Below are 17,549 nucleotides of genomic sequence, written 5' to 3'. Positions count from 1 at the left end.
TTTTTTAAGATTTTATTTATTTATTCGACAGAGATAGAGACAGCCAGCGAGAGAGGGAACACAAGCAGGGGGAGTGGGAGAGGAAGAAGCAGGCTCATAGTGGAGGAGCCTGATGTGGGGCTTGATCCCATAACGCCAAGATCACGCCCTGAGCCGAAGGCAGACGCTTAACCGTTGTGCCACCCAGGCGTCCCATCTCTTGACTTTTCTTACTCATAGATTTCCTCTACACTAACACTTGTTCGTTTACTTTTGGGTGTCCTTTAGTCCTTTCCAGAAGTGGGAGATAGACTTAAAGAATTCTAGCCCTACATCCCTGTCCATACATTTCTTCCTTGAGAGTGGCTATTTGATTCACAGTAAGAAACACGTATTCAGCCACATATCATTATCTTTTCTTGAAACTCTGTTAGGTATTAGAATATTCAATATATAAGGTGCATATTCTAGGTACTCAGAAATCATTGAAGTAAGCTGTAAGTTATGATGTGTAAACGTCTGCTCACCTCAGGATAAACACATTCATCCCATTATCTTATTCTAACAATAGTAGGCTAATTTTGCCCCTGATAAATTTAGTGTTTAGTTTCAAATATGCTTCAATACCTTAAAAAAATTTTTTTATTTAAATTCAATTTATTTAACATATACTGTATTATTAGTTTCAGGGGTAGAATTTGGTAATTCATCAGTTGCATGTAACACTCAGTGCTCATTACATCAAGTGCCCGCCTTAATGCCCATCACCCAGTTACCCCATGCCCTCACCCACCTCCCCTCCAGCAACCCTCAGTTTGTTTCCTAGAGTTAAGGGTCTCATGGTTTGTCTCCCTCTCTGTTTTTTTTTTTTAAAGATTTTATTTATTTATTTATTTATTTGACAGAGATAGAGACAGCCAGTGAGAGAGGGAACACAAGCAGGGGGAGTGGGAGAGGGAGAAGCAGGCTCCCAGCGGAGGAGCCTGATGTGGGGCTTGATCCCAGAACGCCGGGATCACGCCCTGAGCCGAAGGCAGACGCTTAACCGCTGTGCCACCCAGGCGCCCCTCCCTCTGTTTTCATCTTATTTTATTTTCCCTTCCCTTCCCCTTTGTTCATCTGTTTTGTTTCTTAAATTCCACATGTAAATGAAATCATATGGTATTTGTCTTTCTCTGACTGACTTATTAGCATAATACCCTCTAGTTCCATCCACGTCGTTGCAAATGGCAAGATTTCATTCTTTTTTTATGGCCAAGTAATATTCCATTGTGTGTGTGTGTGTGTGTGTGTGTGTGTGTGTGTGTGTGTTTGTGTGTGTGTGTGTATATATATATACCACACCTTTTTTATCCATTCATCTGTTGATGGGCATCTGGGCTCTTCTCGTATTTCGGGTATTGTGGGCATTGCTGCTATAAACATTGGGGTACATGTGCCTTGAATCACTATTTTTGTATCCTTTGGATAAATGCCTCGTAGTGCAATTGCTGTGGCGTAGGGTAGCTCTATTTTTAACTTTTTGAGGAACCTCATACTGTTTTCCAGAGTGGCTGCACCAGTTTGCATTCCCACCAATAGTGTAGGAGGGCTCCCCTTTCCCTGCATCCTCGCCAACTTCTGTTGTTTTCTGAGTTGTTAATTTTAGCCATTCTGACCGGTGTGAGGTGGTATCTCACTGTTTATTTCATTTGTATTTCCCTGATGCTGAGTGATGTTGAGAATTTTTTCATGTGTCTGTTAGCCAATTTGTATGTTTTCTTTGAAGAAAAGTCTGTTCGTGTCTTCTGCCCATTTCTTGACTGGATTTTTTGGTTTTGGGGTATTGAGTTTGATAAGTTCTTTACAAACTTTGGATACTAGCTCTTTATCCAATACGTCATTTGCAAATATCCTCTCCCATTCCATAGGTTGCCTTTTAATTTTGTTGATAATTTCCTTTGCTGTGCAAAAGCTTTTTATCTTGTTGAAGTCCCAATAGCTCATTTTTACTTTTGTTTCCCTTGCCTTTGGAGACGTGTCTAGCCAGAAGTTGCTGTGGCTGAGGTCAAAGAGGTTGTTGCCTGTGTTCTCTTCTAGGATTTTGATGGATTCCTGTATCACATTTAGGTCTTTCAATAACTTTTGCTGTTGTTTAAAATTTACATTCTACATTTCTGTTATCCAAGTTGAAACGGTATTTTTCTCAGACATGAATGAAGTTTGTTTTGTCACTAGATATCTAGTTTTTCTGAGAATCAGAAGCTGGCGTGCTAATTCTTCCCACAAAATGGCTTCTCTGGTTTTGATATTCCCACTCTGCACTGAAGGGAACAGCGGACCTGAGAAATGAAATCAGATACTGTCCGAAGCCACTCTGCAGGGCCCATGACTCTGATAATGGTTCAGTCTTGGATTGATTGGAGTTTAGAATGCACTTAGTTTTTTCCTCCCTTCTTTTGCTAGCAGGAAGGTGGAATCACGAGGTTCTCAATAGCATGGTGTTGTGTTGGGAGTCAAGGACAGACTATGAGCCAGACCGCCTGGATTAGCATTGCAGCTATTCCAGTTATTAGCTGTGTGACCTTGAGATAGTTACTCAATCACTCTCTGCCTCAGTTTCCTTATGTACAAACAGAGGATGATAATAGTATCTATCTCATAGGGTTGTTCTGAGAATTGAAATGATGTTGAGAATAGAGTTCAAAGTGCTGGGTATCACAATTATTGATCCTTTCCTGGAAGTTATGTAGAAAGTACTATATATACTTTGGTTTTGTTGCCTCTATTTTGGTGTCACATCCAAGAAATCATTGCCAAGACCAATGTCAAGGAGCTTTCTCCTATGTCTATGGCCATACCACCCTGAACACATCCGATCTCATCTTTCATGTTTTCTTTGAGGAATTTTACTGTTTTGGGTCTCGTGTTTAGGTCCTTAATCCATTCTGAGCTGATTTTTGTGTATAATGCGTCATAGGGGCCCAATTGCACATGGGGCCCTTTTTACATGTGGATATTCAGTTTTCCCAACACCATCTCTTGAAGAGATTATCCTTTCCTCATTACATATTCTTGGCCCCTTTGTCGAAGATAAGCTGACCATCTATATGTGGATTTATTGCTGGGCTCTCTATTCTTTTTACTGTGGTAAAACACACAGAACATAAAATTATGACCTTATCTATTTTCAAGGGTACGATTCAGTGGTATTGAATACATTCATAATGTTATACAACCAACATACATCTCCATACTGTTTTCAGCTTGTAAAACTTAAACATACACATTAAACAATAACTCCCCATTCTCTTCTCCCCAGCCCCTGGCAATCACCATTCTACTTTTTCTCTCTATGAATTGGTCAACTCCAGGTACCTTATATAAGTGGAATCATATACTATTTGTCTTTTTGTGACTGGCTTATTTTACTTAACATAGTGACTTCAAAGATTCATCTATGTAGTAGCATGTGTCGGAATTTCCTTCCTTTTAAAGGCTGAATAATATTCCATTGTATGCCTACACCACATTTTGCCTATTCATTCATTGTTGATGATTACTTGGGTTACTTCTACATTTTAGTTGTTGTGAATGAGGCTGCTCTGAACATGGGTGTACAAATATCTTTTCAAGATCCTGCTTTCTATTCTTTTGGGCATATACCAGGAAGTGGAGTTGCTGGAACATATGGTAATTCTATTTTCAATTTTTTGAGGAACTGCCATACTGTTTTTCATAGTGGCTGCACCAGTTTGCATTCCTACCAACAGTGCACAAGGATTCTAATTTCTCCATATTTTTCTGTTTTCCATGCTCTTTTATTTACTGTAGCTTTGTAATGTATTTTGAAATCAGAAAGTGTGATTTGTCCTTTCTCAAAATTGCTTTAGCTATTAAGAGTCTTTTTTTATCTATATGAATTTTAGGATTGCTTTATCTATTTATGATAAAAAATGTTACTAGGATTTTGACAGGGATTGCATTAAATCTGTAGATTGCTTTGGTAGTACGGCCATTTAAACATTATTAATTCTTCTGGTTCATGAACATGGGATGTCTTTTGATTTATTTGTGTCTGCTTTAATTTCTGTCATCACTGTTTTGTAGTTTTCAATGTAAAAGTCTCTCATCTCCTTAGTTAAGTTTATTCTTAAGTATTTTATTCTTTTTGATGCTATTACAAGTGGGATTGTTTTCTTAATTTTCCTTTTGGATAATTTATTGTAAGTATATAAAAATGTAACTGATTTTTTATGTTGATTTTGTATCCTACAAATTTGCTGCATTTATTTATTAGTTCTAACAGTTTTTAGGTGGAGTCTTTAGGGTTTTCTATATACAAGAGCATGCTATCTGCAAACAGACAATTTTACTTCTTCTCTTCCAATTTGGGTGCTTTTTATTTCTTTTTCTTGCTTAAGTGCTCTGGCTAGGAACTCTACTATTGAATAAAATTGGTGAGTGGACATCCTTGTCTTATTCCTGGTATAGAGGAAAAGCTTTCAGATTTTCACCATTGAGTATGATACTAGCTATGGTATTGTCATACATGGCCTTTGACATTGAGTTACATTCCTTCTCTACCTAATTTGCCAAAGCATTTTTATCCTAAACAGGTGTCATATTTTGTCAAATGCTTTTTCTGTATCTGTTGAGATGATCATATGATTTTTACCCTTCCATCTGTTGATGTGGTGTGTCACATTTATTGATTTGTGTGTGTTGAACCATTCTTGCATCCCAGGGATAAATCGCATTTGATCATGGCATACGATTCTTTTAAGGTGCTGTTGAATTTGTTTTGCTAGAATTTTGTTGAAGATTTTTGCATCTATATTCACCAGGGATATTGGCCTGTGATTTTCTTTTCTTGTTGCATCTTTGGCTTTGGTAGAAGAGTAATGCTGGCCTTAGGAAATGAGTTTGGAAGTGTTTTCTCCTCTTATTTTTTGGAAGAGCTTGAGAAGGATTGGCATTAATTCTTCTGTAAGTAGTAGAATTCACCAGTGAAACCATCTGGTCCTAGGCTTTTCTTTGTTGAAAGGGTTTTTGATTACTGATTCAATCTCCTCACTCATCATTGGTCTGTTTAGATTTTCTATTTTTCATGATTTAGTCTTGGTAAGTTGCATGTTTCTAGGAATTTATTTCTTTTAGATTATCCAATTTGTTGGCATATAAATGTTTCAGTATTCTCTTATAATCCTTTGTATTTCTGGCATCACTTGTAATGTCTCCTTTTTCACTTATAATTTTTATCTGAGTCCTTTCTCTCTCTGTGGTTGGTCTAGCTAAGAATTTGTCAGTTTTACCTATCAAAAAACCAACTCTCAGTCTTGTTGATCTTATCTCTTTTCTAGTCTCTATTTCATTTATTTCTGTTCTAATTTTTATTATGTCTTTCCTTCTGCTAATGTTAGGCTTAATTTCTCCTTTTTCTAGTTGTTTGATATGTAAAGTTCAATCATTTATTTGTGAGCTTTCTTCTTTCTTAATATATGGTTATCACTATAAAGTTCCCTCTTAGTACTGCTCTTGCTGCATCCCATAAGTTTTGGTATATTATATTTTCATTTTCATTTGTCTTAAGTTTTTTTTTTACTTTTCCTTTTGATTTCTTCTTTGACCCATTCATCGTTCAGGAGTGTATTAGTTAATTTCTACATATTTTTGAAATATCCAATTTTCCCTCCTGTTATTGATGTCTAGTTTCATACTATTGTGGCCAGAAAAGATACTTGCTATGATTTCAGTCTTCTTCAGTTTGTTAAGATGTGTTTTGTGACCTAACATTGTGGAAATCCCCCCTTGCCCTATCTAGTTCCCACATCTCTCTCTCTTCCCTTCTACCTTTAAATATCACCATTTACAGTTTTTTTTCTTTATTTTTAGGATGGTTTTGATTCTTAAATTTCTTATTTCCACTTCAATGAGCATGTTGCATTCAGGAATTAGATTTTATAGACTGTTTTATTCTCATTGCCAGCGCTTAGCAAATGTGCGTAACAAGTATTTATAGAAGGCTGGAGGAAGATTTAACATTTTTCAGAGATGTGAAAAAGACTCCAACCAGTTTACCTGTTAAACTTACTCCTAACTTGTGAAGGCCACTGAATTAAACAAAAGAAATTAAAAATCAAATTCAGCTCCCCTTGCAGGTACGTTTAAAATGCAAAGATTGACCAGAACCAGTGAAGGTGATTTGCAACAGGAAGAGATTTTATTGACCCACCACCATAGAGAAAGCCAAAGAAATGTTACCATTCGACAAACAGCTTGTCTTAATTCACTGGAAGAAAAGCAGAAAAAAAAGAGGGCTTTTATTTAGGAACCTGGCTTCAGTTTGGTATTTTAACTTAGGGGCTCTTCTTCTGGGGTTCAGGAAGGCACCCTCTGTTCACTCTTCACATTGCTGGCTTTGGTGGATTTCTCTTCCACAGTGTGAACTCTGGATGAGAGAACTTTGCCACGAGGATCTATTTCTTCCACGATTGTTTTAACCATGGTGGTTTTAGATGACTCTAAAATGAACACATGAATTGTTAGAATTTCTCAGATCCACCAAGGGGAAATAATTAACTCATTATTTGAAACTTACACAAGTACATTTTGAATGCTCAACACAGCTTTGTTTACCTTTTATCTGATTTCCTGGTCCTCCATAGCCTTTTGATTTAACACAAGAGCTGTAAAAATATAGAGAGCTTGCATTAATTATTTCACTCTATTTTGCTGAGGAAACTGGAAAACAAGGATTTAAGATGGGACATCTCCGGATTCTGAAATAACACTGGAAGGGGTTTAGGTATACATGATAAGGGTCATAAATACTCTGTACTTGATTTCAAAATATCTTTAATAACCTTAAAATAAAGTATAAAGTGTGTTCTCAGTAGAAGCTGTCCTTACCCATCCTCTCCATCAATCAGGCGGCAGTAGGTCTCAATCTCCTTTTCCAGGTGGACCTTGATGTCGAGCAGCTGCTCGTACTCCAGCTTCTGGCCCTCCGTCTCAGTCCTGACCTGGTGCAGCTGCTCTTCCAGGGCCCCGATCTGAGCCTGGATCTGGGCGAGCTGGGCGCAGTAGTTGCCTTCGGTCTCGGTCAGGGAGCACTCCAGGGAGTGTTTCTATGGATCAGTAAGACACAGTTTAGTAGAAAATGTCACAGTGTTGTTTTAGAATAAGGCAGAGCATTTACGAGATATGTAAAAGAGTTTTCTTACATGATGCAAGTTACCATATTTACCCCAAAGAATCCCCCTTGTTCAATATTAATTGTTGCCTTTATTAGATGCCATACGGTTTTTCTGTTTGAGAATGACACAGTTGGTGGTGAATGTCACTCATAGGTCCATTAGTGTTAGCAAAGATGAACTTGTTTCTTCATAGGGCACAGTCTAAAGATCCCTGTGCCCCACCGATATAGTCTCTGCTTCTAGAGTCTGGCACAATTTGCCACATTTCCCAGGAATAAAAGTCCCCCTACAATTTGCTACTTTGTTTCTCATCATGTGACAGTGTTGTCTCATAGAGATTGTAGCTCTTCTATTAAAAATTAACAACCCATAATGAACTGGGTAAACTTTCCTGAAGCAGACTGACCCAAAGAAAAGAATGACCTTTTTAAGCTTTAAATGGTTTGTGAATCCAAATGGGTTTATAAAGGGTTTCTCCTAAAGAGGGATGCTTGCTATACTTTCAGATGGAATAAAGATAAAAGTGTCTTCCTCTTTCAGCTGCAAGAATTTTTATGCCAAGTCCTAATTTTATATACATTCATACCCTCTTTTGTGGATAAACTCTGAAGGTTTGTTTACTAGCCACAGTGGGAAAAGTATAGACGTGGGAGTTAGGAAATTTGGAGAGAAGTTCAACTTCCTTTGTATTCAACTGTGGGACTCTGGGAAAACTGCTTAACTTCTTTGAATCTCAGATTGTTCTTTTGGAAATAATGACAGGAATTATAAAGTCTGCCCTGCCCAAGCCCTAGGGCTATTGTGGATTCTAGTGGGAGAAAGTGCTGGGCAAACCCTTAATGAAAACGTTACTATTATTATAGGGTGTTAACTTTATAGGCAACATTCATGCCTCTACTTTGCTTCTTGTTTATGCCACTTAAAAAGGAACTTGTAAGTGTTCTTAATTAAGCGGCCCAAAGGAATGCCAGATGAATATGATAGGAGGGGTGCCAACGCATTTTTGCACTCCACGGAGCATGTTTTTTTTTTTAATCTTTTGACTTGGGAGAGAAGATGCAGGGTAGAAACCATTTTCTTTTCGAGTACCTCACATAATTGTACTTGCTAATTTCTAATGTTTCCTAATTATGAGCACCTAGGTCTACGTTCCCGGCCAAGAGGATTCGGCTGTGCAAAATGCAAAGGTGTCTTAGGGCAAGCACGGTAATTAACAGATAAAAACGCAAGTAAGTAATATCACGTGGAAGAAACACTCTTTGCATTTCTTCCCCGCTTCTGAAACAAAACTTTTTTTTTTTTTTTGTACTTTGTACTGACCATTGCCAAGAGGGACTGAAGTTCGATCTCCAGGGTTTGAAGAGTCCGTTTCATCTCGGTCAGCTCACTGCGAGCTGAGCTGGTGGCGCCGGCATCATCAGAAATCTGCTGCTGCAGGGATGCGCTCTGAAAGTGGGGGGGCGTGGGGGGTGGTGAGGGTGCTGCCGGCCTCGCCTCAGTGCCCAGGGCCCCGCAAGCGCACCCGGGCGGGGTTTTACCTTCTCGTTGAACCAGGCCTCCGCGTCCCTGCGGTTCTGCTCGGCCAGGGCTTCGTACTCGGCCCGCATGTTGTTCAGCAGGACCGTGAGGTCCACGCCGGGCGCCGCGTTCATCTCCACGTTCACGTTCCCTCCGGCCGCGCACTGCAGCGCCTTCATTTCCTGAAAGAAATTCGTTTCGCCACGTTAGGAGCTGAGTATTTTCAAAGGAACCAGACCGACAGGATGCGTAAGGTTAGAAACTTTTAAAAAAGGTTTGTTTCTTTGGAGGCGGATGGAAAGGAACATGTCAGTTTAAACCATACAGAGAAACTGACGAGTTCCTTCTGGAATACTGATGCCGGACATGGTTATACTTGTCATCTGAAATCCAGTTTTTAAAATCTTGGGAGCAAGGCGGGTCATGGAATCGGGGGAGACAGAGCCCCTACCTCCTCGTGATTCTTCTTGAGGTAAGCCAGCTCCTCGCTCAGGGTTTCCAGCTGGATCTCAAGGTCGGTTCTGCACAGGGTCAGCTCATCCAGGACCCGGCGCAAACCGCTGACATCCGCGTCGACGCTCTGGTGAAGGGCTTGTTCATTTTCAAACCTTAGAAAATATTTGACAGTTGCATCGCCTTAGTCCCATCACTTTTGAGGTCATCGTAAAACTCCAACCATGCTTCAAGGTCAAACTGTTAAAATATACTCAAAACGTCAGACTGCCCATAATGCAAGAAGCAAATTTCTTTGAAGCAAGAGAATTGGGAACACTCCAAATTCTCTTTCTTACGATCTTGACATTCATTTGTGTGGGTTCCTAAATTTCCCAAGTAAAATATATCATTCAGCTGGTCATTCTTACCTGCATTGGGTTTATTTTTTATTATTTTTTATTTTTTTAAATATTTTTTATTCATTTATTTGACAGAGAGACAGTGACAGAGGGAATACAAGCAGGGGGAGTGGGAGAGAGAGAAGCAGGCTCCCTGCTGAGCAGGGATCCCCATGCGGGAGGATCCCAGGACCCTGGGATCATGACCTGAGCCAAAGGCAGACGCTTAGCGACTGAGCCACCCAGGAGCCCCAACCTACATTTGGTTTAAAACAAATAAACAAAGTCAAACAATCGAGGTGACCCCCAATAGCTTCGATTAAAGGCGGAAACGTTGAGATGAATTCTTCAGTTTCTCTTCAGCTCTACTTACTTTAGCCTGAAGTCATCAGCTGTTAGTCTTGCATTGTCATTTTGCAGGATAACATTGGCATTGCTGGTAGTTGCAGAAATGATCTGATAAATGGAAAGTCAGGAGTTAGGAAATGTCCCAATTCCTTGAAAAAAAAGTCACCTATCAAGTTATAGTAAACTTTCTGGCATTCTGTCTCCAATAATAAGATGATTCTTTTGCAAATGGGAAATTAAGTATGGCCTCTTTTACCCTTCACCCCACCCATAAACGAACCCTTTCTATGGAAAAAGTTATAAGTAATGCAGGAGGCCATGGTGGGCAGTTTTTGACATTTTCATATTACGAAAAGCATAAACATGCATACCTCGTACCAGGTATGGGTGAGCCATGTTCAAAGATTAGAATTTGAATAGAAATTATCTTTAATATTCAGAATGCACAATGGAAAATCAGAAGTCGGGAGCAAAGCCCTGCCGTGTGTGACAGCTTAGACATTTGTGTTTGCTTGAGTGGCTGAGTAGTCTTAGGGGTATTAACCCTCACCACATTGTGCTTCTTACCTGGTTCCTAAGGTCATCAATTATTGGGAAGTATCGGCTGTAATCGTGATCAAGACCACGGCAAGAACCAGGCCCGAATTTCTCATACCAGCCCTTGATCTTCTGCTCCAGGTCGGCGTTGGCCTCCTCTAGTGCTCGCACGTTCTCCAGGTAGGAGGCCAGGCGGTCATTGAGGTTCTGCATGGTGACCTTCTCATTGCCCGACAGGAGCCCATGCTCATTCCCGGTGAAGGCAGCACAAGAAGCACTTCCCCCAGCCAGCCCCCCACCATGGCCTCCTGCAGACGAGCTGCCCCCAAAAGCGCAAGAGAAGCCACTTCCAATGCCCGGCACACCGCATGCATTTCCAGCCCCAAAAGCTGCTCCCCCGTTGGAGCCAAGCCGTCTGGATGCAGAAGAAAAGCGCACAGACATGGTGTCCAGACCCGGAGAGCTTGTTCCTGGAGTGAAGCCCTGATGGCAAATGTCCTGCTCAAACAGTTGAGTTTGTCTTTATATACACATTATCAGGGTGTTTCTTGATGAACCCAGCTACCCATAGCAAACTGGTGTTTGCCAGCTCATCTTGAATTATTCATAATTGGGTGATTTTCTTTTTTTTTAATGAATGCCTTCACCCTACCATGTCCATTTCTGTAGGTGGGTAGTTACCTTGGGGTGATTTGTTATCTCCAAAATGGGACAGGGAGGAGTAAAATCAAGATGATTATAGTGATGCATTTCAAATTTAGTATGAGCAATCCTTCCTGTCTTCCAGGTTTCAGGACTACAAAACTCCTATAAGAATAAAAAAGTGTGATGGACAGAGTTCTCTTTCCCTTGCTCAAACCAATGACAGTACGTTTTCTCTGGCAAGTGAGCCATCATAGTTATGGGCTTCAGTGGATAATGTGGTCTTTCTTTCAGATATATTGAAAATAATTTCAAAACCATGGGCTCATGGTAGCAGAGGAAGGAGGCCAGGCCTTAAATGAGAAATGAGGATTTAAATGGACTCTTCTTTGGAGACAGAAAGTCTTCCTTGATCCGTATCCCTCCTGAATTACCATTTCATCTTTACTGGTTTTCTGTCTAAGGTATAAATAAAGGTATTGGTTAATTTCTCTGAGCCCAGTTTTCTGATCTGTAAAATGAAGGGACTAGACTGTGGCCTGTATGTTCCCTTTCTATTTCTAGATTTCTTGAATTTTTACATGTCTTCCTTTCATTATTTCTAGAAAAATTTTCTGTATTCACTTCCTCCATGCTTCCCCCCCCCCCACTCCCTCCTGAATTTTGGTCCCAGCACTTTATTGAAATCAACTCTCAGATGGCTAATTATCCCACATCCAGTCCAGGCTTTATTTCTCATGTTTATTCTCCTACACCCTCTTGGACATATTTGATACCGACCACCCCAGGCTTACTGAATTCTGAACAATTGCCTTCTGAAAATAGTTCTATTAGAATATTTCTGGTTGCTCGTCTTCTTTCTTCCATATGTACTCCATAGAGTACATCCGTGCTCTAGAGCTTGTCTTTCCTTACAGTTTTGTGCTCAGCACTCTTATTTTCTACACATTCTCCTTTGCTGCTGTCATCTTCTTGTCACTTGGACTGTAGGGGAATGGTTTCTAAATATACATCTTTAACACTGGCCTGGGTCCCGTCCTAGACCCACGCCTCACTACGCCCACCAGACATTTCTACTGGATGATTTCTAGCTCAACACTCCATCATCTTGTCATCAAACTTTGATCTTTTGTATCTTTTTTCATTGCCTGTTGGTGGAATTACCCCGAGTCACACTCATGATTGCTAAGAGGTCTTTAATTTCTATTATCTTCTACCAGCCTACATCCAGCAAGTCACTAGGTCCAATGGAATCTACTTCAGCAGTGTCTCTTGAAGCATTTTTCTCTTTTCTATTTTTCTTCTCACTATCATTTTTTTTTTTCCAACTCAATGATTGGATTTTTGGTTCAAGTCTTCTTCCTTTCCAGCCTGGTCAGTAGGCAAAGCAGTAAGTTAAGGTACCATTCCTGTAGTAATACACCACCATCCATACCACTGAAAGAAGGTGAGTTCTTGGATCAAATACATCTGCATTCATATCCCAGTTCTGCAACTTTCTGGCTGTGTGACCAATGCCGAGTTCCTTCTTGCTAAGCTTCCATTTCTAGGTGGGAGACATGACTTGTGTTTTTGTGAGGCTATTAAATAGTAGTTACATTTGTAAAGCAAGTATGCTTGTCAGTAATATATAGACAGTAAATATTTCTTTCCTTTTTCCACTTCCCTACAGTTTAAAAATCAATGGACTATAAGCTTGAGAAAGCTCCTTTGCCTGACATGTAAGTTTCTTCTTGAGGTAGGTGGTACCTACCTGACTTGTTCATTCTTTCATTTTACTGTTCTTCTCCCCTCCCCCTCCTTTTGGTCTTTGCTCTTGTCGTTCTCTCCAGTTGAGATTATTTGAAATCTTGCATTTGCCAAGAACAATGGACATCACTTTCAATTTTGAAAATGAAATTGCTAAAAATATAAATTTTCATGACCTAATAAGTGAATTTGCAGAAAAGCAAGCCAGAAAAATCTGTTGATCAATCAAGAAATCATATTAGTAAAGCATTAGAATTTATTGTATTACATAAAATTATGACATCGAAAATGTTATTTTTTGCAATTTGTAAGATTATATTATGTATGTATTACTACTACTTCTACTACATGTTTTAAGTAATAAGATATTTTTAAAGAAAAAAAATTATGTGTTAGTACCTCTAACTGAACTTTTCCCTGACTTTTGAACAAGGGACCTGATATTTTCATTTTGCACCAGGCCCTACAAATTAGGGAGCCATCTCTGGTTGTTGGGTCCTTCTCTGGGGTTGCCAAAGCGTTCTAGAGAAAAGACCTGCAGATACTTGAGTGTTTCCCATAAAAGAATGCTTACTATTCATCCACCCTGGTGTGAAATACACACACACACAGCCTCCAAATATTTAGGACCCTACTCTTAAAGATGAGCAGAATTTTAAAAATCACCATACATTAAAAAACACCCCAACATGAAAGACAAAGACTCAACAAAAGAGCAAAAAATGGCACTTGAGAAACAGACAATAAAGGAAGCTGGGGAAAACTTAAAAAAACCTCCTATCACTAATGCCCTTAGAAGTAACAAAAATACTATATATTTGAAACATGAATACAGTGTCATTAAAGTTAAACAGCAGAGCACAAGAATGGGCTATCAGAATGAAAAAAAAAATAAGTCTCAAAATAACTTCAATAGATGGGTTGGAAAATAAGCTTAAAAAAAAAATCTTCCTAACAGTTGAACAAAGGTCAAAAAGATGGATAAAAGAAAAGACTAGAAAATCAGAGGCTTAGTCCAAGAAGAACAACCTTAAGTAAATCTTTCAGGAAGAGACAAAGGAGAAATGATGAAGAAATTATTTTATAAACATATTTTATAATACTACTCAGAACTAAAGGACCGAGTTTCTAAATTGAAAGACACCGCCAAGAACTATGAGTGATAAATGAGAAAGAATCACAGCAGAGCATGTGCTCAGTTTATGCCAGAGAACCATGGAGAAAAAGAGAACACTTAAAGTGTCAGAAGAAAAGACAACACCCATCCTGTGATGGGGAAATCAGAATGGCTCTGGACTTCTCAACAACCCTGGAAGCCATGACTCCAGTGAAGAATGCCTTCAAAATTCTACTTGAAAGTGATGTCCACCCTAAAATTCTCTGCTTTGACAATTAATCAGGAGTGAGGGTAGAATAAAACTATTTTCAGACATGAAAGATCTCAAAAAATCTATCTCCCTCACGCACTTTGTCAGGAAACCACTAGAGGGAAAAATGAACAAGAAAAGAGAAAGCTTAGAGTCCAAAAAATGGGGTCCCAGTACGAGCGCACCACATGCATGACCCTGATGATAGCTGGGTAGCAAGTCAGAAAAATAAACATGAGATGGGAGGATTCTGAGTGTGAGGTCTGCAGGGGATAGATGTAAACGATGGATGGTTTTGTTCGTGTAAGAAAGAGGCATGAGAGATTAAGATATACAGGAAACCAAGTAGTAAAGATGTTAGAAAAATATTGATTGTATGAAGAACAAAAAGTTGTACAATAAAACATGGCATATACTGCTCAACAACAGTGAACAATATCTACTTAGTCATAATGGTGAGAAGACTCAACATTGATTTAACCAAATATTGTGGTATAGCTATGTTAGGAAGAGAAGAAATGTGGTAAAGGCAAAATTCTCAACTTTCTTTTAAGAGCATAATATATAATATGTAAAATTGGTAAATCAAGAAATATTGAATAAAGCATATTATTTAAAAATCTAAAGATAAAGATGACAAGGAATAGCTAAAAGGGTTGTAAATGGTTGCCCGTGGAGAGCAGAGCTTGAGATAGAAGAAGGGAGAGAAAAAGACACTGTTGTTTTTTGTTTTTACTTTTAGCACGATTTAACTGTTAAAACAAAGTGCATTTATTACTTTGACAAAAAGTAAAAATTTATTTAAAACTAACCAAGAAAAAAAAATCCCAAATGCACGTCGGAGGTTTCACTGTAAAATTTATGAATAAACTTGATACAGAATGTGGTTTAAAAAATTGATACTATGGTATCTCCATGTCTAGCAGTTAAATAAGACTAGATGAAATACCCTAATGCTGGATAAATTATTGTAAAATGCCTTTTAAATTCATATCTAAGCTCAAAAGAAAATAAAAGGAGTCATAAAGAAAAGAAAAGACAAGACAAGACACAGAGCTGAAACAAGAGTGGTGAGCAGACACAGAAGCTCGAGCTGCCCTAGAAATATGCTCAGAGCAGACACAGATTTTTCTGGTTAAGAGCCCCAGTGAGGGAAAATGGTTTGGATATGACCAAGTGTCGTAGCTGAACTTGAGACCCCACTTAAAGCTGTATACCCCAAAGCCTGTGTCATCAGTAGAAAGGATGAAGTTAGAAAAATCTCCATGCTGGCAAAGTGGAGAAACCAGCAAGTCATTCTGTTGCCAATGGTACTGAGTAAAAATTCAATACAATGAATATTGCTGATATTTGATAATGACTTATAATCATGGCCTTACTTGATACAGTTTTGCAATTTGAATTTATGCCCGCTTAGTCTGAGAACCCCAGTCCAAGAAATTCATTTAAGACGTTTTCAGGTTGGGGTGTGTGGGTGGCTTGTTTGGTTAAATGTCCAACTCTTGATATCAACTCAGGTCTTGATCTCAGGGTTGTGAGTTCAAGCCCTGGTTGGGCTCCACAGTGAGTGTGGAGCTTACTTAAAAAAAAAATTAAAAATAATTTTAAAAAGATGTTTTCAAGTTGGTACTGCTTCATAGTACTCTGGAGAAATCATCTCAGTCCTGGCCCTGCAGGACTCCCAAAGTTAAATTCCAACCACATATACACTCACAGTAAAATAAACATGGGAGGAAACAAACACGTCTGACTAAGCCAACACTAACTACAGTCTACAGAATAGGACGTCAAAGACCAACGATAATGAGATTACAAGAGAGTGTATGCAAAAAAATTGTGGGTTTTTTTTTTGTGTGTGTTTAGAGAAGTGAAAGAGAGAACTGGAAGTGTTCCAAATGAATAACTATTAAGAATGACTAGGTAAATTTTAAAAAGAAATGGCAGCAGAAAAGAAATGGACGAAGGGGATTAGGAGTGCGCTTAGCTAGATGAGCACTGAGCATCCCAGAACGGTTGAATCACTATATCGTACACCTGCAACTAACATAACACCGTGTGCTAATTATACTTGAATAAGAGAAAGAAAAAGAGAATGAGACAGAGGGAGAGAGGGAGGGAGGGAAACAGAGAGAGGGAGAGAGAGGAAGATTGGAGAGAAACTCTGACACACTTTTCATTGGAGTCTCCCTAGAGGCTAAGAATTTTCTAGAATGGGGCAGAGGGTAAGAATTTTCTAGAATAGATTAGAAACAGTCCTCCAATTCAAGAGGCAAAGTGAATTTAAAAATCTACTTCTAGGCATATCGTAGTGATGTGGAAGAACACCAAAGACAAGGAGAAGACCTTAAAGCAGCCAGAGAAAATAGCGATCATCTACAGAGGAACCATAATAAGACTGTCAGTAGCTTTCACTAGCAACAATAGTGTCTCACTGGAATGAGCTCTACAAAATATATGTTTTTAAAGATTTATTTATTTATTTATTTTAGAGAGGGGGTTGGTGGAGCAGAGGAGAGAGAGAGAAACTCAAGCAGACTCTGTGTTGAAAGCAGAGCCCAACACAAGGCTTGATCTCACATCCCATGATATCACAACCTGAGCCGAAACCAAGAGTTGGATGCTTAACCGACGGCACCACCCGGGCGTCCCTGTACACAATATTGAGAAAAAATAATTATCACATGAAAACTGAGCTGTCTTTCAAGACAGCTCTTTGCCAAGCAAAGCTGTCTTTCAAGAATAAGGTATGGATTCTGGGAAATCATGGCAATGGTTGCAGAATTTTTGAATCCTTACAAAGAAATCGCACAGAACAATTATATCACAAAACCAGAGACCCGTGTACAACTTTTATAACAAATCTCGGTGACTAGGTATTACCATGAAACCCAACATGTAAGCTGGTAGAACAAATTACCATTAGCCATTAGACTTCTGTGGGAAGAAGAGGGAATCCAGAGGCACCTGAAACATCTGATTATTGGAGAATTATGGAAAGCCAACTGAAAAGGACAGCAGGTGAATTTGAGAAAAGCAGGTGAAATTATAACCTGAAACTGGGTTTGCCTCTTGAGGGGTGTGGAGCCAAAGGACACAACCAAGCCAAAGAATAGGAAAAGAAAGGGTTTTACTTGCAACAAGTCAGGAGAACACCATGGATATTTTCCAAAGCAGTGTCTCTCCAAACAACATTAGGGAAGTTGTAAGTTAAGTGTGCCTGTGTATTCACGGATGGGGCTTGGCAAGGGAGAATTCAGTAAAGAATTGGGGAAAAGTCATCCTAAGTGGACAGAGTCCAGGGTCTAGTTGACTGAAGTCATGGCGGGGGGGTCAGCATCACCAATTTTCTGCTCTAGTGAGTCTGGTGTTTGAGTGCTCAAAAGGGTTTAAACCCTGTA

At 39.2% G+C, this 17,549-nt stretch overlaps 1 protein-coding gene and 2 long non-coding RNA genes across 3 annotated transcripts; 2 read left to right on the top strand and 1 right to left on the bottom strand.

The window, feature by feature from the left end:
• Positions 1-6,159: 6,159 nt before the first annotated feature.
• Positions 6,160-10,895, bottom strand: LOC103662255 (keratin, type I cytoskeletal 27). The gene is made up of 8 exons (XM_040640652.1): positions 10,424-10,895; positions 9,882-9,964; positions 9,127-9,283; positions 8,696-8,857; positions 8,478-8,603; positions 6,871-7,088; positions 6,598-6,647; positions 6,160-6,482 (listed from the first exon to the last, which is right to left on the bottom strand). Exons 1-8 carry the CDS (start codon positions 10,835-10,837, stop codon positions 6,340-6,342), a joined length of 1,353 nt encoding a protein of 450 aa, XP_040496586.1. The 5' UTR covers positions 10,838-10,895; the 3' UTR covers positions 6,160-6,339.
• On the top strand, positions 8,844-10,712 carry LOC121104995. Its single transcript, XR_005837381.1, has 3 exons — positions 8,844-8,929; positions 10,436-10,534; positions 10,631-10,712. It is a non-coding gene; the product is annotated as an uncharacterized LOC121104995 (long non-coding RNA).
• Positions 10,821-11,526, top strand: LOC121104994. Its single transcript, XR_005837380.1, has 2 exons — positions 10,821-10,902; positions 11,181-11,526. It is a non-coding gene; the product is annotated as an uncharacterized LOC121104994 (long non-coding RNA).
• Positions 11,527-17,549: the final 6,023 nt, after the last annotated feature.

Source organism: Ursus maritimus, unplaced genomic scaffold, assembly GCF_017311325.1.
Source record: "Ursus maritimus isolate PB19 unplaced genomic scaffold, ASM1731132v1 scaffold_24, whole genome shotgun sequence".
Lineage (NCBI taxonomy): Eukaryota > Metazoa > Chordata > Mammalia > Carnivora > Ursidae > Ursus > Ursus maritimus.
The sequence above is the reverse complement of the archived record's forward strand: the minus strand, read 5'-3'. Positions and strand labels throughout refer to the sequence as shown.

What these genes read in the sequence shown, in the direction of transcription:
- LOC103662255 (XM_040640652.1), bottom strand. Translation starts at nt 10,837, where the DNA reads ATGTCTGTGCGCTTTTCTTCTGCATCCAGACGGCTTGGCTCCAACGGG. An exon ending in TTCAGTCCCTCTTGGCAATG is followed by an intron (nt 7,089 to 8,477) that starts GTCAGTACAAAG and finishes ACTGATCCATAG; the next exon opens with AAACACTCCCTGGAGTGCTC. An exon ending in CTGATTGATGGAGAGGATGG is followed by an intron (nt 6,648 to 6,870) that starts GTAAGGACAGCT and finishes ATATTTTTACAG; the next exon opens with CTCTTGTGTTAAATCAAAAG.